Here is a 22,427-nt window from a genome sequence, read left to right on the forward strand (position 1 = left end):
AATAAACATATTTTTCAGAGGATACACATTGAAATAAGAGTACGAAACTTATTTTTTTAAAGTTAACAAAGAAAATTAAAACATGCTATAATACTCTTTGAAACCTTCTACTTCTAGAGTTAACACACGGATATGCTTTTAGAACAGTCAGCTTTTTAATAACAACTCTGCTTGTTATTATCAAAAACACCTATTAGTCACAAACAGATTTACCAAAAAAGCTATAGCTTTCCACACCACATATGTCTGCAAATCTTAGTTCTATACACATCTGAACATGAAACATCAGAAATTTGCATAGTCTATAAACACTCTCTTTTTGAGTGGACCATGGATGGGAGAGAAAAGAAGAGCAATTAGGGCTGGTCTATGACAAGCCAATAATACACAGAGACCTCACATAAAGCCACTATTTACCTGGTTCAGGAATACAGAAAACCACCCATCTGTGGACAGGCAAGGAATTTTCACATTGTTCCAGTTAAGCCAGTCTAAGGCTCTTTTTAGCTGTCCTTTGCATCTGACCAGCCAAATGCACAGTATGTACTTCATCTTCTCATCTAAGGCCATGTCTACACTTACCGGGGATAGACGCTGCTGTGATCGATGCAGCAGGGGGTCAACGACCCGCTAAATCAACCGCAGAGCACTCTCCAGTCAACTCCAGTACTCCACCAAAATGAGAGCAGCGCAGTGTACATGCTGCAGTAAGTCGACCTAAGCTACATCGATTCACGTAGCTGGAGTAGCATAACTTAGGTCGACTTACCCCGGTAGTGTAGACAAGGCCTAAGTGTTCCCCAATTTGAATTTTTAAGTTACAGGGAATTTGAAATGACATGCCAGTTTGATGGCTAGCATATCCCAAACTCCATAGCTCTCTGGACACTAAGGATACCCGGGAGAGTCCAACAGACATAACCACTACACACATGGCTTGTATAAGATATAATCACTGGAGAGTAAGCTAATTTCACATGGTGAGACGGGAGAAAGACCAGAAATGGAATTCTGCAGTCCCAGAGAAAAAACTGTCAATTAATAAGAATAAGGCTCTATTTATAATACTGCAGAGAGCCCTTTTGGAAGAAAAGCTCTCTCAAACCAAAAGAATTTCCCCTTTTATTTGAAGTTTTCAAAAAAGCAATCTTCATCTTTACTGACATTGATTTTAGAAGGTTCCTTCCTTCTGTCTTAAAGGTTTGGTTTCTCTAAAATGTTTATATTGCATTTCACAGGCTATTGGTACTCCAGGATGATGTTTTTAGAAGCTTAATTTGACAAAAAACACTGAATTTTGAAAAGAAATTATATGACAAACTGATTAAATAATTCTCATTTTAATTTTTTTTAAATTTTTCAAGGAAAAGCACAACTATATTAACTTAAAAGGCCTTTATCTTATGTCTACAGTTTTAAAAAAATGGCCAAGGCAGCATATATTCAAAGAGCAGATAGCTATCATCTAGCTTCCAGCACTGATTTAACAACTACTTAGAATTCTCTCTCTATGACATACAATAGCTTAATCATAGATTTTAACTAAATTCTAATTATTTATCAAAATAGGTTTTTAGAATTTTTCATTTGAAATCTAAAATATTAATTTGCTTTTAGAACATTTGAAACAATCAGCAACAAATCATTTAATACTTTAAAAGGAATCTATGGTAACATAGTATGTCTTAGTAAAAGTACGGGGGAAAATTGATTAAAAAACTGAAAACATGACTATTACTTTTTCCTGGGGAGAAGGAAGGCAGGAGAAAATGAAAACAATCATACCTTCTTGTTCTACTCTTTGATCTTGATCTCTGAGACCTATAGGATTTTCCTCGGCCCCTTGATCGACTACGACTGCGTTTTCTTTTGGATCCATATGAAGAGCTACTGCTGGATCGATGTCTGCGTCTGAAATAACAACGTGTTATTAGCACACTCCTGCTTTTAAAAAACACCTATCAATGTTAGTTTAAAAGGGACATTCAAATAATCTACTATTTATTTTTATTACAACAGCACCTAGAGGCCCCAGCTGAGATCAGGGTCCCATTGTGCTAGGCACGGTACATACAAATAGTAAAGAGACAGTTCTTTCCCCACAGACCTTACACTCTAAGTATGCAAGACTGACAAAAGAGCGGGAGGACAGGTGAAGTGACGTGCCCAAGGTCATGCAACTAGTCAATGGCAAAGCCAGGAACAGAACATAGTCCAAAGCCCAATTTACTGGATTGTGCCTCTCTGTATAAACAGGTTTCAGAGTAACAGCCGTGTTAGTCTGTATTCGCAAAAAGAAAAGGAGTACTTGTGGCACCTTAGAGACTAACCAATTTATTTGAGCATGAGCTTTCGTGAGCCACAGCTCACTTCATCAGATGCATACCGTGGAAACTGCAGCAGACTTTATATATACACAGAGAATATGAAACAATACCTCCTCCCACCCCACTGTCCTGCTGGTAATAGCTTATCTAAAGTAATCGTCAGGTTAGGCCATTTCCAGCACAAATCCAGGTTTTCTCACCCTCCACCCCCCCACACAAATTCACTCTCCTGCTGGTGATAGCCCATCCAAAGTGACAACTCTTTACACAATGTGCATGATAATGAAGTTAGGCCATTTCCTGCACAAATCCAGGTTCTCTCACTGGATTTGTGCAGGAAATGGCCTAACTGCATTATCATGCACATTGTGTAAAGAGTTGTCACTTTGGATGGGCTATCACCAGCAGGAGAGTGAATTTGTGTGGGGGGGTGGAGGGTGAGAAAACCTGGATTTGTGCTGGAAATGGCCTAACCTGACGATTACTTTAGATAAGCTATTACCAGCAGGACAGTGGGGTGGGAGGAGGTATTGTTTCATATTCTCTGTGTATATATAAAGTCTGCTGCAGTTTCCATGGTATGCATCTGATGAAGTGAGCTGTGGCTCACGAAAGCTCATGCTCAAATAAATTGGTTAGTCTCTAAGGTGCCACAAGTACTCCTTTTCTTTCTGTATAAATATAAAGTTAAACACACATTTAGGACTACATCCCATAGCAAGATATATGTAGGTCTAAGGATCAACTGCATGGAATATGTTGCAGGATCGGGGACTAAGGTTGCAATGGTAAAAATAAAATTCAGGACATATAAAGTTATGTTTGCCACAGCCACACTGCACATAGTTTTTCTGCAGTATTTTCTATCTTGTTCTTGTTATATGCATAACTTAATATATTTATGTTATCTTAACTTTTGTAATGGGTAACCTTAATTTTGCATTTAGGTATGCTTTTTGAATTTACATTTCCTGATAATATTATTGGGCAATTTAAAGTATCATTTCTATCATCACAGTTAGAACTTGAAGTTTCCTCCATAATGAGGTGAATGGAGTAGAGAAGGATGGCATTCACTTCAGTTATTTATTTCAGTTTATAAAAATGTATCTTTCCAATAATGTATGTACATGTTTAACACATGGGAAAACTCTTAGAAAAAAGCAATAATAAATAGAAACTACCCCCATAACAAGGATCCTCACAAATCCCACATTTCAGAACATAAAACTCTTACAAACTCCACCAAAATGCTCATCCTTCCCAATCCAAATCCTGGGAGAAGAGGTGAGACTTGTTCTGGAGACTGCATAAGGGAAACAAATGTCAGAGTAGAGAACCCCTCATTCAGATGACCCTCCACCTCACAATTAACCTGGTGACTGTTATGCCCCTCAGTTGAGCTACCATATTCTGCACTAGTTGATATGCGAGTAGTATTAATATGTAGCCCATATAGAAGCATTGCTATAATCCATTCTCTAGATGACAGAGAAATGTATCACTGTGGACGTTCACCTTTCCAAAAGAAGAAAGGTTACTTCCTGTCCAAGTGTGGATACTAAAAAACAAACACCACACCTTGTACCTAGAAATTGAGAAGCAAGTGAATAGGGATTCGATTTTGTCACAGTAAAATTATGCATAATTTACAGCACAGTCACAATAAAAAACAGATACTTTTGTGTTATGGTCACTGCAACCTTCTGGAGGCAACTGCTGTGCGTTAAGAATTCAATGTCATCCTCTTAAAAACAGGATTAGATCAAAGCGAACAAACTATTAATCCAGTGATTCTCAAACCGTGGACCCCAAAGTGGGTCGCAACCCTATTTTACGGGGGTCACCAGGTCTGGCTTAGACTTGCTTGGGCCCCGGACCAAAACCCAAGCCCAAGGGCTTCAGCCCTGGGCAACATGGCTAAGTTTACAGGTCCCCTGCCTGGGGCTGTAACCCTTGGGCTTCAGCTTTGGCACCCCAGCCAAGGGCAGTGGGGCTTTGGTTTCCGCTCCTGGGGTTCTGAAGTAATTTTTGTTATCAGAAGGGGGTCGCGGTGCAATGAAGTTTGAGAACCCCGCATTAATCAGTACTCAAATTGTGGTGGGATATGAGAGGGCCTCTCCCTCATCTGTTCCCCCTTCCACTTTGACTCATCCACCCCACCCCGCTGACCCTTCTCCCCAGTGCAGAACTCCTAGATGGGACAGGGCTGGGTCTTCGCCCCCCACTCATGTCCCAAGTCCCTTGTGGTGACAGCTCCTGTTATCTACCTCCTTTCCCACTGGTAGATCCCCAAGTCCTCAATCCCCATTCCTGCAGTCTTTGACCCATCTCTTGTCCTAGCCCTTCACTGCGGCCTGTTGCCCAGGCTCAACATTTCACTGATGGATCTCAGGCTCCGAGGTGCTTCTCTGGGGAAAAGTCTCTTCATCCAGTTGCTTGGTGGAGACTGGTTCAAACCACCCATGGGAGATCCCAACTTGACCATTCCTCATCTGGTGACAGGGTGGGGAGAGAGACTGGGCAAGCTCAGAGGAGAGTGGGCTGTGGGAGGTCAAGAACCAGGGAACCTACAAGGGGGAAGGAAGACTGAGAACGGCAACGGTCACCACATGGGACCCGGGGATGAGGAAGGCAAAGACCCAACCCTGCCCCATCTAGGAACTCTGCACTGGGGAGAGGAGTGTGGGGGATGAGTTATAATGGAAGGAGGGGACAGAGAGGGGTTTGACACAGGGGTAGACATGAGTGGAGCAGGGGAGCTCTGAGTTATTGAACAGCTTAAAAGCAGGGTGAAAAGTAGACATGGTGTAAGCAGTAACAGCAGGTAGAAGAGATGCTGTTGTGGGTGCAAAATGGGAGTTAGGAGTAAGGGAGGAGACAGGAGCAGAAGGTGGGGGTTAACTGATAAGGGAAGAGGTGGCAATTAGTGGTAGGGGAGGATACATAGCAGAAGGCAAGGAGTAAGGTAGGGGAGGAGATAACTGATCAAAGCAAAGTAATGAACTGCTCATGTACATCCTACTGTCACTCATTAACAGTTTGTTCGTTTGCTTTGATCAGCTGCCACATATTAACAGTTTGTTAGTTCACTTTGATCTAGTCCCATTACAAAGAAGATTATATCAAAGCGAACTAACAAACTGTTAATGCACCGCAGCAGGGCCCATATAAATGGTTCTGTTCAGTGGTGAGCTTTCACAATGGAGCTGAAATAAATGGCAAAATTCACAGGTTCTCTGACAAGCTGTGACCACGGTGACAGAATTACATCCCTACAAATAAGAAACCAAATGGATCCATAAACAAGGGCAGACTACCTCCATACGAACAGCTAACATCACCACTGTTTCTTCCAGTCCCTTCTCCTAATTTATCCACATAACCACAATCTTTTCTGGTTGAGTTACAGTCAGCTGACCTTCATCCAAGCCCGAAACCCAGCAAGACATTGTGTCAACCAATCAACTACAAACAGCTGGATCCAATGAAATACAGACATGTAGAGCTGTGTGTGTTCTCTGCCTACTGGAGACATCACAACCCATATTACCTCAACCTCTTTTTCCCCTCAATGACCACACATATGCTTAAAAGAAGCGAGCACAAGAAGAGAAGCTTGGTAATATACAAGGGTATTTACAGAGCACCTATCAGGATAACCATTTATTACTGCACAAAAATTAAAAAACATAGCGAAGACTGCTTAGTGGGCAGTCAGCAGAGATTTTAAATTAGAGTTAGTCCTATTTGAAGAGCTGTTGCTTTTGAACATGCTATTTAGTTTCCTTCCATCCTGGTTTTCTGAATAATACTACGGTGAAGGTGTGTCTTGCATAACTATCAACTTCTATCCTCTGCTTTTTACTAGCACACAGATATCTCCTTTAATAAATCCTCCTCTAATGGATAATGTCTGTCGGAATGTGCTTCCATGCAGCTGTCAACTTTCCCCCAGCCCTTAGTTTAAGAACTCCTCTACAATCTTTTTAATTTTACATGCCAGCAATCTGGTTCTATTTTGGTTCAGGTAGAGCCCATCCTTCTTGTATAGGCTCCTCCTTTCCCAAAAGGTTCCTCAGTTCTTAATAAACCTAAATCCTTCCTCCCAACACTATTGTCTAATCCATGCACAGAGACCCTGCAGCTCTGCCTGTCTAACTGGCCACATACATGGAACTGAAAGCACTTCAGAGAACACTACCATCCAGGACTTTAATCTCTTACCTAACAGCCTAGATTTGGCCTCCAGGAACTCTCTCCAACCTTTCCTACTTCTCTTACTGACTGCTGCTATTCGATTTTTAAGGGTCATGCTTGATTCATCCCTGACCCTGAGGTGTAATACCATCTTAACTGTCAGGTGCAAATGCCCTAAACAGAAAGTGAGGCAAAAGTGATAGCTAGATCCTCAAAGCAAATGCTTTGGTCTTTTCTGGATTCAATTTAAGTACACTGGTCTTCATCCAGACTCCAGTCTCCCTCAAGCTCTGTTTTATCTGTGAGATATCCGTGTCTGCACTAGACGAAAGAGATTCATAAAGCTGCATCTCATCAGCATATTTTTGGCATCGAAGCTCATGTCATCTTACTATGTCCCCTAAGGGCTCTATGCAGATGCTAAGCAGGAGCAGAAAAAAGAACTAGGCCTAAAGGATTCCACATATCTAGGCTTATGGAGAAATACGGGACTTCCCCATCATGACTTATCACTGATTAGAAAAGAATAAAACTAGGAAAGTGCACTTGTTTACTCATGTCATAAATTGTTAAGTGATTCAGCAGCAACTTCTGATCAATTATGTCAAATGTAGCAGTACAAGTTGAGTATTCTTCGACTAGTCTCACCTTCATCATCTAAAACCGGGCTTCATTGGTGCAACAAGCACAATCTTGTTTTCCCTGCCCATCTTAAACCAGATTAAGAGGCATCCAGGATTTCTGAAGAGATTAGGTGCTGCTGGAGGGATAGCTCAGTGGTTTGAGCATTGGCCTGCTAAACCCAGGGTTGCGAGTTCAATCCTTGAGGGGGCCATTTAGGGATCTGGGGCAAAAATTGGGGATTGGTCCTGCTTTGAGCAGGGGGTTGGACTAGATGACCTCCTGAGGTTCCTTCCAACCCTGATATTCTATGATTCGATACCACCTTCTTGGTCATCATGCCCAGCAAGGAGAGGTTTTACAGCTAGCAGAGGTATTGGCATGAAGTGTTTGTTTCTTGAGGACAGACTAAACTATTGAATGTTTTCCCCACATCACAAAAGGATAAAAATTATAGTGGAAAACTACCCTTTAAAATAAGTGTAAATATTAATTGTAAAACTCATCTCAAACCTTGCCATTTAAAAAGTCTACTCTCCTCCCATCACACTCTTGGCTGGTTACCGTCACTTTGTTTTAAGCTAGCAGCACAAAGACACATAGTTGTGTATGACTAGCTGAATGAAATTACTTATGTTGAAGTCAGTGCATAAAATATTAGACCTCTCAAAAAAAAATCCAAATTGAGAGTTTAAAATTCTGATGGGGTCTGATGGCAGGTGTTTGTTTAAACAGAAAAGTTACTTTTAAACTTACATTCACAGCAGTAAGGTTTGTAACTAAGTGGAAAAAGAACAGTATCATGCAAGACTCAGATAATTTTGCTAGGAAAGCCCAAAACAGATGTTTGACAGATTTTGCATGCCAATTACCCAGAACATGCACTGTATTCAAATATTCTTAGTCTTCCTACATAACTGAAGGTGCCCCACTTACAGACAAAATTAACGCTGAGTAAAGTATTATAAATTCACCTTTTTTCATAAGAATGTGAACGGGACTGGAGATCTCGAGACGGTGATCTTGACCTTGACTTCCTTCCCGATTTCTTACGGCTGTATGTTCTACTGTCTGAAGAACTACTTGAAGATGAACGTCTACGGTGTTTCTTTTTTCTTTTGTTTCTGTTTTCTTCTTCTGTATCTGATGAACGACGTCCCATTTTTACAAGCTATTTAAAAACAGCAAAAAAGTTATAAAATTTAGGATTGCAGCGTGCATTTATTTTTATAAGTGCTAGAAAGATGCCTGTAAGTAATACTGTAGCTTACACAAGTTACTACGTGGTGGTGGAGGGCAGCGGAAGAAGGGAAAAAACCTACCTTTTTAAGTTCCTAGTTGCCTAGCCATTTTGCACAACAGAGATCAGCAGCCTTATGTTTCTAAATCAACACATTAAAATGAGTTATTTTATCAGCATTTTAGATTTAAAAAATATTATCATATTAAATTTGTTACAAACTGCGAAGTACCTTTACAAGCCAATTAATCCCAGTCAAAAAGTTCTGGTAAAAACTGGCTTCTACACCAGACTGTTGCATTTTATCTTTAATATGTTTCTAGTCATTTTTTGTCTTACTCTAATACTAGTTTTTCAGTACCCACTTTAAGGTAAAAGGTGTTAGGATATATACATGTACATCTCTAAACCAGAGACCTTGTTTGAAGAACATTCTTAGCTAATACTGTACTATTGTTTACTTGTTTAATTTACAATTCTGCAAAGGAGGATATAGTAATGCAACTTTATGGTCTGAATAATGCTAACCTATCAATTTCTAGCAATGTAATTACTTTCTGTTGTTCATTTAAGTATTTGTTGACTGTGTATTCTTCAAGTCACTAGCACTCCTATTGTCATAATGAAAAGTATACACAAGATAAAGTTCCTCTGGAAATTATAAGTTATATTATCATAGGATGAAAGCTCTTTTATAGTTAGGCTGATTGAGGTGTTCACTTCAAAACCACACAACTTTAAATGGTTTTACTTCAAAACCAGATCTATAAATATTAAAACTTTAGACATGTTTCTTGATCCCCACGGTGTTTACTTGGATAAAGTTTCACATTTATACATTTGGATAAGGCTGTAAAAAAAAAAAAACTGCCATTCATTTAACTGCTGGGGAGACAATCTTTTCTTAGTTTGGAACTCATAAGAAATCCATTTTTATTGCTATCACTTCATAATTAAAGAAATATTATGCCTATAGAATTTTTCAGGCTGTAAAAATGGATAATGCTTTAAATCCCTTTTTGTTCCAGTATCACCATTCCCACCCACCCAAGATACTAAGATATCCCTCCTCAGACTACTGGCACTTAACATGAGGCCTTCGTCCCAAAAATGAGCAATTATTTGGGGGCTCTCTGGCTACATCTACATTAGGAAATTGGGACCCATAATTCTCCATTAATAGCACTGGTGTAAGTTGTAGAGTAGAAAGGGCTGAAGCATTTTTAATCACAATATCATCTAACCTTAACCAATAGTGAAGAATTACAGGTCCTAATTTTCCTAGTATTGCCCTTTGAATTCCACTAGTCTTTTCCTGGCCCCCAGCCTTTGCCCCTCCCCACTCCTTTCAATCACCTAAAGGGCAGAACCCAGTCTGCAGTAAAGGAGCAGAAAAATGGAACCAAAGAGAACTTCTCGATTACGGTCATTTAAAGTAGTGCTTCCCAAACCATGAGTTGTGGCTCCTGGGGGAAGCCACAAGTGTTTGGGAACAAAAACTGAATCAATATGCTGGTTTGGGAGTTTCTGCACCCCTAATTAAGAGACTATTAAACTAGGTTTAAAAATCACCTGTGTCTTATCTATGACTTTGCATCTTATGTTGCTGCTGCCTGGACAAGAAACCTCTCTGTACCCTCTGCTCCTGCAGGGGACCTTCAGCCAAGAGACTTCGCACTGGAGAAAGCATTTGTCAGGAAGTCTCTCAGCTGAAAGCCCTCTGCTGGAGCAGAAGGCAAAGAGAGGCTCCCAGTGCCGGTGGTGGCAGCAGCAGCAGCACTAGCAGATAGGGAAAGGGGGCTGACAGAGACACAGATATGTGTCAGCATTATAACTGAATGATTATCAAGTTCTAAACTACATGTAGCAAACATTCGCCTGAAGATCATAGAATCATAGAAATCTAGGGCTGGAAGGTAACCAAGAGATCAGTTAGTCCAGCCCCCTGTAATGACCCATGATCAAGTATACCTAGACTATCCCTGAATGTTGTTTGTCTAGCCTGTTCTTAAAAACCTCCGAGAATGGGATTCCACAACCTCCCTTGGAAGCTAGTTCCAGGGTTTAACTACCCTATAGTTAGAAATGTTTTACTTATATCTAACCTAAATTTCCCTTGCTGCAGATTAAGCCAATTATTTCTTGTCCTACTTTCAGTGGATGTAGAAAACAGTTGCTTATTGCCCTCTTTATAACAGCCTTTAACATATTTGAAGACTTATCAGGTCCCCCCTCCATCTTCTTTTCCCAAGACTAAGCACACCCAGTTCATTTAGCCTTTCCTCACAAGACAGATTTTCTAGAGATTTGAATCATTTGTGTTGCTCTTCTCTGGACCCTCTCCAATTGGTCTCCATCTTTCTTTAAAAGTGCGGTGCCCAGAATAGAAAACACTACTCCCCAGCTGAGGCCTCACCAGTACCAAATAGAGTAGGACAAATGTATCCTGGGTCTTACACACAACGCTCCTGTTAATACACCACAGAATGATATTGCCTTTTCATGTTCAATTTGTAATCCACAAAAAAAAACCCTCCTTTTCTGCAGTGCTAATGACTAGCCAGTCACTCCTCATTTTGTAGCTATGCATTTAATTTTCCCCTTCCTAAGTGTAGTACCTTGGACTTCTCTTTATTGAATTTCATGTTGTTGATTTCAGACCAATTCCCCAGTTTGTCATGGTCACTATGAATTCCACTCTTGTCCTTCAAAGTGCTAGGAACCCCTCCCAACTTGGTGTCATCCACAGGTTTTATAACCTTGCTCTCCACTCTACTGTCCAGGTCATTAATGAAAATATTGACTAGTACCAAACTCATGAAACACCCTTCCAGGACCCCACTACATACATGTCCCTCTCCTACTCCCCCCCACCCCCAAGTTTGACAGGAAACCATTGATGACTACTCTTACTACAGTCTTTCAATCGGTTTTCAACCACCTTATAGTAACTTCATGTAGGCCATATTCCCTAGTTTGCTTACGAGAATGTCATGTGGGTCCTTGTCAAAAACCTTACTAAAATCAAGAGTGTCATATCTACTGCTTCCCCCCATCCACTAGGCCAATTACTCTGTCAAAGAAGGAAATTAGGTTGGTTTGGCATGATTTATTCTTAACAGATCCACATTGGCTACTACTTATCCTATACTAGAAGATTATTTTAATAAAGTTAAACAGAAAAGTAGACAATACGATAGTTACAATTTGTTTGTATTTTCAGGTCTCGATATTATTGCAGAAAGTCCTCAGCCACAGCGTGTCTGTGTTAGTAAATAAAACTATGAGAACAGGGAAACTGCAGAGGTGTTTAGAAACCAAATGCCAGAATTTGTAAATAAGAGCTGCAATGTCTTCCTTTGGAAACAATAGGAAAACCAAAAAAAAACCCAGGTGTAACAAAGCAACTATTCTTCAAAAAGCCTTTGAAAGCATCTTACATGGTGGCCATGCAAGTTGTAAAATGCAGACAAGCACATACCATTGGCAATATCCTTCTACTTCCAATAGCAATAGATATGGGTAGAATTGTGATTGAGAAACAAGCAGCGGTGGCAATGAAAGCCATTCCTGTCTCAAATAATACCATCCATTGATGTACTGATGATCTTGCAGAAAATGTCCAGGATCAGTTGACAGAGCAAGTTAAGAGTCTGGATTCATCAAGCTGCTGTGCCAAATACTTAAATATAGCCAACAGGGCTCAGATTCTGTGTCATATGAGATTTATCAAAACAGTTACAATAGTTAAAGAACTTTTATTTTGCAAAGAAATCCCAACCCAAGCTGGTGAGAAAATAATCAAGATCCTTGATAACGTCATAGTGGATGAAGGTCTTAACCAGACTACGTGTACGGGGCTATGCACAGACGCGGCGAAAGCAGCCATGACCAGAAAGAACAGTGGGGTTGCAGCACAAGCAAGCAGTGCTTAATTTGTGTGAGGGCTTGCCAGGGCTGAACCCCAGCACTTCTAGACTTGGCAATTCATAGCCCCAGCATCTCTTCCTGCATCAGTTACACGTCACTCAGCTGCCAGAGGAACAGCCAGAGCCCTGGCATCTCTTTCATTACAAATTAAGTACTGAGCACAAGTAAATAAAGTGGCACCTGCTAAAATTTGGACACACTACATGATTCATCACAAACATGCAACCTAAAGTATATTAGGCCCTCAACGTTATTATTAAAATGGTTAATTTCATAAAATCCCAAACAGTAAACACACGGTGTTTAATATGCTGTAAGAAACGATGGACTCTGACCACACTTACCTTCTATTTCACAGTAAAGTCAGATGCACTGTACCACTTTTCCACATGACAACTATCTTTGAATGGTGTGATGCAATCCAAATTTTCCTCCTTGGGAAAACAGACCTTGCAGACTACATGCATAATGTGGACTTCTTGCCTACATTAGTTTACAGGGTGGATATATTTGACAAATGGTATGTACTAAACCTACCACACCAAGGTAAGAATATAAATATACTAGATATGCAAGAAAAAAAATGGAGATTCATGAAACAGCTTTGCCTTTGAAGAGCCCACAATGAAAAGGGACCTGCCAAGATGTTTCCCATGTTAGACTTTTTAAAAGAACAGAATGAAAGTTATCAAAATGCTGTTAAAGACAAAATACTCATTCATTCGTCTGGATTGTACTCCTATTTTGATGAATACTTTCCAGGAGCTGAACATGAATCTCCAGATACCAATTGGATTTGAACCTCATTCTTAACAAGAGTTGATTCTATTCCAATCTGAAGTATTCCAGCTCACAAAAATCTCTTCGAATTATCAAATGATCATACACTGAAGACCAAGTTTTCAAATCTAACAAGCCAGTTTTCAAATCTAACAAGCCGTTGCAGATTTCTGTTAACGGGGAGTACAAGGAACTCTGTGATGAAGATATGAAAGTGGTGCTTCCATTCGCTGAGAGTCTGGGCTTTCAGCAATGATTTCTGTGAAAACTAAGTTTAGAAGTCATTTAAGCCTGGAAGATGACCTACTTATAGTGCTATCAGAAATTTAGCCAAACATTGCACCACTATGCAGCTCAAAACAGGCCCACTCATCTCACTAAAATCGTAAGCCGTGACCGAACATGACCAAAAAAATCCATATTTTCAAATTATAGTTTGTTTTTTAAATGGGATTAGATAGGATTATACAATTAAAACAGACTGTATGTAGTTGACTAAAGTTGCAGTACCATCCAAACCCTAATGTCCCTTTTGAATGTAGCATTCTGAACTCTTGTATGTCATGTCCTGAGTCAGAAAAAGAAACAGTATTTGGTTGTGGGGAGCTACCAACTTCTAAAATACCTGTAATGGACCTTCACGTTCTAAAAGCCTGAGAGCCAGATCCTGCAAGGTGCTCAGCATCATCATCAACTACCAGTGGCTGCAATCTTCAACACCCTGTAGGACTAGACCTTTAGTGAGCTCACTCTTAGTAAGTCACTTTTGAAACATATGCAACTCCCAACAGTAAGTACCCACCAAAACCAGCAGCACCTCATACTGCCAAAATACCATTAGATGGCAATTTTTGAAATAAAAAGTGCTACTTTGAGTGCATTATCAAAGCAATTTATTCTATACTGAAATTGACTTCTTGAGTAAGTTCAAAATAGGTACTGAAGCAATATTTTAGGGTCCAATTTTTATATCATTTAAATAAACATTACTTCATTTACAATTCTGTAGATTAAAAATTCATGACAGCAAGATTAAGGAAATATAGCACAGGGAAGCACTGAGTACAAGAGACTCATTTCTAATGAGATATTCACTACTTGATATGTATATTGTTCTGACTCATCATATTACACTTCAGCATATACATCATCCCCTGATCCACTTTAAAAAAAATGCACTTTTTCATTAAAAACCTAAAATTGTATCTAGAAGTATATCAAGCTAATGAAGCAGACAGCATAAACAACTGGCAACACTATTAATTAGTAAAATCAATTATGTAGTTTCCAACACATTTTTGGAGGAAAAATAAATTTTCCTGAACTAACTAAAAATCTAAGATATGCTCTTCAATTCCTTTAAAAATGCTTTACAATGGGTGGCACCATACCTTATTTACTGCACATTATTATTCAAAACCTGCTCTGAAGGTATTATTAACAATTTCCTCCTAGGCTTTTCTATAGCACTCATGATTATAATATCTGAGTGCTCCACAAACATTTCTGCAAGATGACAGAGTATTATCCCCACATAGATTGAGGTCAGAAGTATCTGTTAATTCTGGGTGCCCAATTTGAGACACCAGAGGACCTGTTTTTTCAGAGTACTTAGCATTACACAGCACATCATATGTTCAAAGCACAGCTCCTCTTGACACCAGTAGCAGCTGTGAGTGTTAAACACTTGTACAAAACAGACCCCAACGTCTTAAGACAGACACCCAGAATATGAGGAACACAATTAGTGACCACCTGAGAAAAGTGGTTTAAGTGACTTCCCTAAGCATCACATAGAAGCTCGGTGGCACAGGAAGATATAGAATCCAATTCTCCAGGGCAGATTTCTACTGCCTTCACTATGAAATCATCCTCTCTCTTCCTGCAGTCCCTGCCTTATTCACCATACATCTTCCAAGGCTCTTTCAGGGAAGCCATAGGCACGGGTGTGTACCTAGCACAATTCCTGAACCCCAACACCTGTACTTTCTGCAACATGATGGAGACCCTGGCGCACGTCTACATACAGCGCATCAGGCCACAGCCCCTCTTCTGTCTTCTCCAGAACCTCTTAATGAGGCTCTGGCTGCACTTTTCCCTGCACATCCTGATCCTGGCACACCCCATCCGTGGCTCCTCAGTCACAAGACCTCCTCGTCAACTTCCTCCTGGCATTGGTCAACATGATCATTCGTCAGTCCAGGAGGAGGAAGCTGTATCGGGGGTGTGCTCTGCAATTATGGGGCCTATGTCCAGTCCTTTGTCCGTTCACACTTCCAGACAGAATTCCTCAGGGCAGTGTCTACTGACTCCTTAGAAACCCAATGAAATTTGACATCATATTGATATCCAGACAGCTCCTCAGGAGGAATGAAGCCTTTGATTAAATCCACTGCACAGACCTCTGCCACTTGAGCTAATGGAGTAACTGTTAGCAATAGTAGAGTTCATCCTCCTCTACTGCTCCATGTAGAGGATGACGAGACACACTTTGCCAGTGGTTTTGACAGATATTTGCTCACCGCAGAGGAATGAGGAGACTCGGGAACCTTGGATTCCATTCCAGTCTCTGGGGAGGAGTGTGCCCATTTCCCCCACAGGCTTGACCCCTTCTGCCCTGTCTCCTCTAACCCGACCCTGGTACCAATCCTGTCTCTTCCCTGTCTGATCCCAGCCTACTCGCCTGCCCAGTATGCAACTCCTCAAACTTCTCATCCCACTCCCAATCTCAGCCTTCAGACTCCTCATCCAAGTCCCAGGGTCTCCCATCAGTTCCAATCTCCTAGCTGACTCAGCCTCTCACTGCAGCAGTGTCCCTGATCAACTCCTGGATTTCTACCTGGAAAACCCCGGGGTGGGGTACAGAATAAATTCTGCTTCAAAGACTGAATTCCTGACAAATCACTCCTTTTGCTGATAATGAGCATTCACAGAGGGACTCAAAGAATGGCAGCATGCCTTCTGTTGGACCAGTGCTGACAGAAGAGAAGGCAGTCACAAAAAGAAGGACAGAAGCCCGTGCCAAACTGCTCCAATGTCTGCAGATCTGAGGGTGTCCTTTTACATGAATCCACTTAATCTGTAGCATTTGGAGACTTCTCCCCCCTCCACAGCCTACAAAAACTACTCAGAGAGGAAGATTTCATTAAAAAAAAAAAAAAAAAAAGTTCACAGAACTGTTCCGAAGGAGAAACACACAGGAGGCAACAATCTGAACCATTTTTGCTATTATCTGACTAACAACCAAAGTAAAATGTGTTGGTGGTCTCAGTCCACTTTCCACATTACTTCCAAACAAGCACCTACACCGCAATCTCGGCAAAGATGCCTGGGAACAAAGATGCCTGAAATGTGCCACTTACGTAACATGAACACACACCGCCACTAGCCATATCATATCATTATTGTGTGGGTAAATAAAGGATTTGACTATACAATTTTGTTGATCTGGCATTTCTCACAAGCACTAAATTTTCAGTTAAGAAATTATTTCTTAGACATTGTAAGGGAACAATTTCCATTAATAATACCAACATCTATCTTTTACATAGCACTTTTTAACTTTAGATGTCAAAGTGCTTTACAAAGGAAGTCAGAATCATTATCCCCATTTTACATACGGGGAAACTGAGGCACCGGAAGGGAAGTGACTTGCCCAAGGTACCCAACAGACCAATGGCACAGCCAGGAATTGAACTCAGGTCTCCTGAGTGCCCATTCAGTGCCCTATGGCCCAGGTAATCTGCCTCTACAAAACATTTCAGTCAATACTACTGTCAATTACATAAAATTCATTATAAAACCTGTTTCAGAGTAGCAGCTGTGTTAGTCTGTATCCGCAAAAAGAAAAGGAGTACTTGTGGCACCTTAGAGACTAACAAATTTATTTGAGCATAAGTTTTCGTGAGTTATAGCTCACTTCATCGGACGCATGCCTCCACAAAAAGAATAGGAGTACTTATGGCACCACAGAGACTAACAAATTTATTTGAGCATAAGCTTTCGTGAGCTACAGCTCACTTCATCGGATGCATGCAAATAAATTTGTTAGTCTCTAAGGTGCCACAAGTACTCCTTTTATTGTAAAACCTGTTTTTCCATATTGCAAACCAGTTATTTCAAGATATTCAAGACATGTATAGTAGTAATTAGTTCATATTGCCTTACCTTGGAAGGTCACAGGTAATCTACATTTGTTTCAATAACTTTACCACTTTGATTGGACCTGCCCACTGATTTAGATTGTAAAAAAATAACTAGTTTCACATTAAAGTTACAGGTTACTTTCATTCATCTCGATCTCAGACTGCAATTTCTAATATTTCTTATAGGACATCCTAAAGTAGCTCCACACAACTTGTTTACTCATCAGATACCACACCAAAATTCTCTGTGCTATTGTGCTGAACTAGTTCAAAAGTTCTACAAGTACACTAAACATGGAAGCTTATTTATTTTAATGTTAGTTATCTACCATCTTACTAGACAGCTAACGTATTCCAAAATATCTTTCCATAGCTGGAAGATGTAAGCAACATCCAGAAAAGCTCCTAACCTGAACAGAGAATTAAAATATCTAAAACACAAGATGTGTAATATTAACCATAGTGCACAATATAGATGGAAACAGAATCATAAAAGGAAATAGAATGTAGCTACAAATTGTCTTTCCTATACCAGGCATCTAAAGTCACTTAAAGGGTCTTATCCCACTTTCAATTAAGGAAATTAGTGTTACGTCACCGACGTCAGTGGGAGCAGGATCATATCCAAAGAAGCTAGGGTTGTTTAATTATAGTAATGACATTCCTGTGGAGGCAGAGCACCCACTGTATGGAACACTCAACAACAGTATCTACACAGGGGTGGCCAGCCTGTGGCTCCGGAGCCACATGCGGCTCTTCAGAAGTTAATACGCGGCTCCTTGTCTAGGCACCGACTCCAGGGCTGGAGCTACAGGCACTAACTTTCCAATGTGCCGGGTGGTGCTCACTGCTCAACCCCTGGCTCTGCCACAGGCCCTGCCCCCATTCTACCCCTCCCCTGAGCCTGCACTGCCCTCGCTCCTCCCCCTCCCAACCTCCTGCACACCACAAAACAGTTGTGTGTGGGGAGAGAGGAAGAGGCGCTGATCAGCATGGCTGCCAGTGAGCAGGAGGCACTTGCAGCTGGGGGGGGAAAGCTGATGGGGGGCTGCTGACAATGTGGCTCTTTGGCAATGTACACTGGTTAATTCTGGCTCCTTCTCAGGCTCAGGTTGGCCACCCTTATCTACCCGTCTGAACTTAAATGGAGCTGTGGGAGTTCAGCACTTGTGAAAAATCTATGTCAAGTTGTACATCCAACAACTGAGGAATTCAAAAATAAAATCAGAGGCTGCTTTTGAATACGTTGGTCCAACTGTTTCCCTCTCCCCTGAGGACAGCTTAAAAGACCCACACAAACAAGAAGGGAAACTAACCAACTACACAGAGGAAGCAGCAAAACTGACTATATGTTCAGTGCTGCCAAATGTAGAAACAAACAAGAAATAGAGACCATATTCTAATTTATTTCAGTTACATTAATTTAAGATGTTGCCTGTAACAGTAGTAAGTGAAATGAAAATTTCAGTCAAAAGTGTAATCTTTAAATTGATAGATTTCAGAGTAGCAACCGTGTTAGTCTGTATCCGCAAAAAGAAAAGGAGTACTTGTGGCACCTTAGAGACTAACCAATTTATTTGAGCATAAGCTTTCGTGAGCTACAGCTCACTTCATCAGATGCATGCAGTGGAACAGCCGTGCGGAACACAATGCCATCCACAGCCTCAGAAACAACTCTGACATCATAATCAAAAAGGCTGACAAAGGAGGTGCTGTCATCATCATGAATAGGTCGGAATATGAACAGAAGGCTGATAGGCAGCCCTCCAATACCACATTCTACAAGCCATTACCCTCTGATCCCACTGAAGGTTACCAGAAGAAACTACACCATCTGCTCAAGAAACTCCCTGAAAAAGCACAAGAACAAATCCACACAGACACACCCCTAGAACCGCAACCAGGGGTATTCTACCTGCTCCCCAAGATCCATAAAACTGGAAATCCTGGACACCCCATCATCTCAGGCATTGGCACCCTGACAGCAGGATTGTCTGGCTATGTGGACTCCATCCTCAGGCCCTACGCTACCAGCTACCATCTTCGAGACACCACTGACTTCCTGAGGAAACTACAATCCATCTGTGATCTTCCTGAAAACACCTTCCTAGCCGCTATGGATGTAGAAGCTCTCTACACCAACATTCCACACAAAGATGGACTACAAGCCATCAGGAACAGTATCCCCAATGTCACGGCAAACCTAGTGGCTGAAATTTGTGACTTTGTCCTCACCCATAACAATTTCACATTTGGGGACAATGTATACCTTCAAATCAGCGGCACTGCTATGGGTACCTGCATGGCCCCACAGTATGCCAACGTTTTTATGTTGGACTTAGAACCTACACTTCCTCAGCTCTCATTCCCTAACGCCCCTACTCTACTTGCACTACATGGATGACATCTTCATCATCAGGACCTATGGAAAAGAAGCCCTTGAGGAATTCCACCATGATTTCAACAATTTCCATCCCACCATCAACCTCAGCCTGGACCAGTCCACACAAGAGATCCACTTCCTGGACACTACAGTTCTAATAAGCGATGGTCACATAAACACCACCCTATACCGGAAACCTACTGACTGCTATACTTACCTACATGCTTTTATCCAGACCACACCACATGATCCATGGTCTATAGCCACGCTCTATGATATAACTGCATTTGCTCCAACCCCTTAGACAGAGACAAACACCTATAAGATCTCTATCAAGCATTCTTACAACTACAGTACCCACCTGCCGAAGTGGAGAAACAGATTGACAGAGCCAGAAGAGTACCCAGAAGTTACCTATTATAGGACAGGCCCAACAAAGAAAATAACAGAATGCCACTAGCCAACTCCTTCAGCCCCCAACTAAAACCTCTCCAACGCATCATCAAGGATCTACAATCTATCCTGAAGAACAACCCATCACTCTCACAGATCTTGGGAGAAAGGCCAGTCCTTGCTTACAGACAGCCCCCAGCCTGAAGCAAATACTCACCAGCAACCACACACCACACAACAAAAACACTAACCCAGGAACCTATCCTTGCAACAAAGCCCACTGCCAACTGTGTCCACATATCTATTCAGGGGATACCATCATAGGACCTAATCACATCAGCCACACTATCAGAGGCTCATTCACCTGCACATCTACCAATGTGATATATGCCATCATGTGCCAGCAATGCCCCTCTGCCATGTACATTGGCCAAACTGGACAGTCTCTACATAAAAGAATAAATGGACACAAATCAGATGTCAAGAATTATAACATTCAAAAACCAGTCAGAGAACGCTTCAGTCTCTCTGGTCACTCGATTACAGACCTAAAAGTTGCAATTCTCCAACAAAAAAAACTTCAAAAAACAGACTTCACCGAGAGACTGCTGAATTGGAATTGATTTGCAAACTGGACACCATTAAATTACGCTTGAATAAAGGCTGGGAGTGGATGTGTCATTACACAAAGTAAAACTATTTCCCCATGTTTATTCTCCTACCCCCCACCATTCCTCACACGTTCTTGTCAACTTCTGGAAATGGCCCACCTTGATTATCACTACAAAAGGTTTTTTTTTCTCTCCTGCTGGTAATAGCTCACCTTACCTGATCACTCTCGTTACAGTGTGTATGGTAACACCCATTGTTTCATGTTCTCTGTGTATATAAAATATCCCCACTGTATTTTCCACTACATGCATCCGATGAAGTGAGCTGCAGCTCACAAAAGCTTATGCTCAAATAAATTTGTTAGTCTCTAAGGTGCCACAAGTACTCCTTTTCTTTAAATTGATGTGTCTCTTTCAACTTGATGATGTGGACCAAAATGGAACAACATGAACTAATGTGAGCAAATGGAAAGATTCAAGGGTGGTTGTGTGTGACGTGATCTGACCAAAGACAAGAAGATAAATGCTTCCAGCAAAATTTAGACAAAATACGGGGAGCACTTTACAGCTGGATATAACTGGAGCAGGCCCTATTTTCCTAAAAAAAAAAAAAAAAAAAAAAGCTTATCCCACTCACTGGGATGTAAGTAGAAGCAAAAGATGTGGAGGATGCCCTCCTTCCACTTAAGAGCACAGGTGCTGGAATTAGGGGTGCCGCACGCCCCTGGCCTGAGGTGGATTCCATTACGAACAGGGTTTACAGTTTGGTTCAATGGCTCTCAGCACCCCCACTACACAAAATGTTCCTGCTTCCCTGCTTAAGAGCCCACTGAAAATTGGCAGGAGTCTCCAAAAAGGGGGCAAGTGACCAGAGCTGGCCTCGCTTCCCCTTGGGGGGGGAGGGGCTGAGAAATGGGGGCCTCCCTCAGGGGCGGGTGACTGGTGCTGGCCTCACTTCCCCCCTCGCGGAACAGGCGGCCGGGCAGCCCTGGGTGCTGGGGTGGGTCGGCCCCGTTCCCAACCGCCAGGGACCAGGCCCCGGAGCGGGCAGAGCCCGGCGCTCCCCCCCAGTCTCCGGGGAAGCACCAGCCCCCGGCACCGCCGACCCAGGGAGCGGCGGCGAGGCGGCCCCGACCCAGCCACGTTACCTGAATCCCGCCTTCGGCCCAGCGAGCGAGAGGCCGGAAAAGGCCGAGCCTGGGGCCGCCGGCGCGGCGCGGCGCGGCTCCCTGGTTTGAGCTCAGCGCCTTCCTGGTGCCGCAGCCAGGCAAGGCCAAACCATCCCGGAGCTCATCCATTCAGCCAGGCGGGCAGCAGGGCTAGGGAATGCAGAAAACATCGATTAAAGCTTCTGCACTTCTCTCCACTGAGGAGAGCAATGATCATCCTAACAATAATCATACAAACTAATTAATTAATTAATGTTCACTGGGCCTGTGCGGGCTTTTTTAAATGCAGCTAAAAGTGGTAAAATTAATGTTCCTTCTTTCGCCAAAAATGCTGGAATAAATCACTGGGCTCGGTCTCTATGGGTGCACTATGATTAAAATCGCAATGATTTATTTGCAAATTCCCTTAAAACGCTGCGTTTCTCCTTCCTCTGGAGCTGGTGATGGGCTTCTGAGGTTGGGTGCAAATTAGTTTTTCATTTAAGAGACTATTTTGACTCGTGGTGTTTGACGGAGGAGGAGAAGGGGGCTGTTGGAAGGAAGGTGGGGGAGAAATAAAATTTATAGTTTTTCATTTAAGCCAAAAGTAATTAAAGAGGCTCAGTATTTCCTGGAATACATACTATAT

The 22,427-nt window shown here is 41.8% G+C and overlaps 1 protein-coding gene across 3 annotated transcripts in view; it reads right to left on the reverse strand.

The window, feature by feature from the left end:
• RSRC1 (arginine and serine rich coiled-coil 1) overlaps positions 1 to 21,928 on the reverse strand; it is a 370,782-nt gene extending 348,854 nt beyond the window's left edge. For all 3 annotated transcript variants that reach the window (XM_077826483.1, XM_077826481.1, XM_077826482.1), the window contains exons 1-3: positions 21,779 to 21,928; positions 8,123 to 8,319; positions 1,786 to 1,911 (exon numbers count right to left, since the gene is read on the reverse strand). In XM_077826483.1, the coding sequence (XP_077682609.1) occupies positions 1,786 to 1,911; positions 8,123 to 8,319; positions 21,779 to 21,928 (473 nt within the window). The remainder of the gene's footprint in view (positions 1 to 1,785; positions 1,912 to 8,122; positions 8,320 to 21,778) is intronic.
• Positions 21,929 to 22,427: the final 499 nt, after the last annotated feature.

Source organism: Eretmochelys imbricata, chromosome 9 (genome assembly GCF_965152235.1).
Source record: "Eretmochelys imbricata isolate rEreImb1 chromosome 9, rEreImb1.hap1, whole genome shotgun sequence".
NCBI lineage: Eukaryota > Metazoa > Chordata > Testudines > Cheloniidae > Eretmochelys > Eretmochelys imbricata.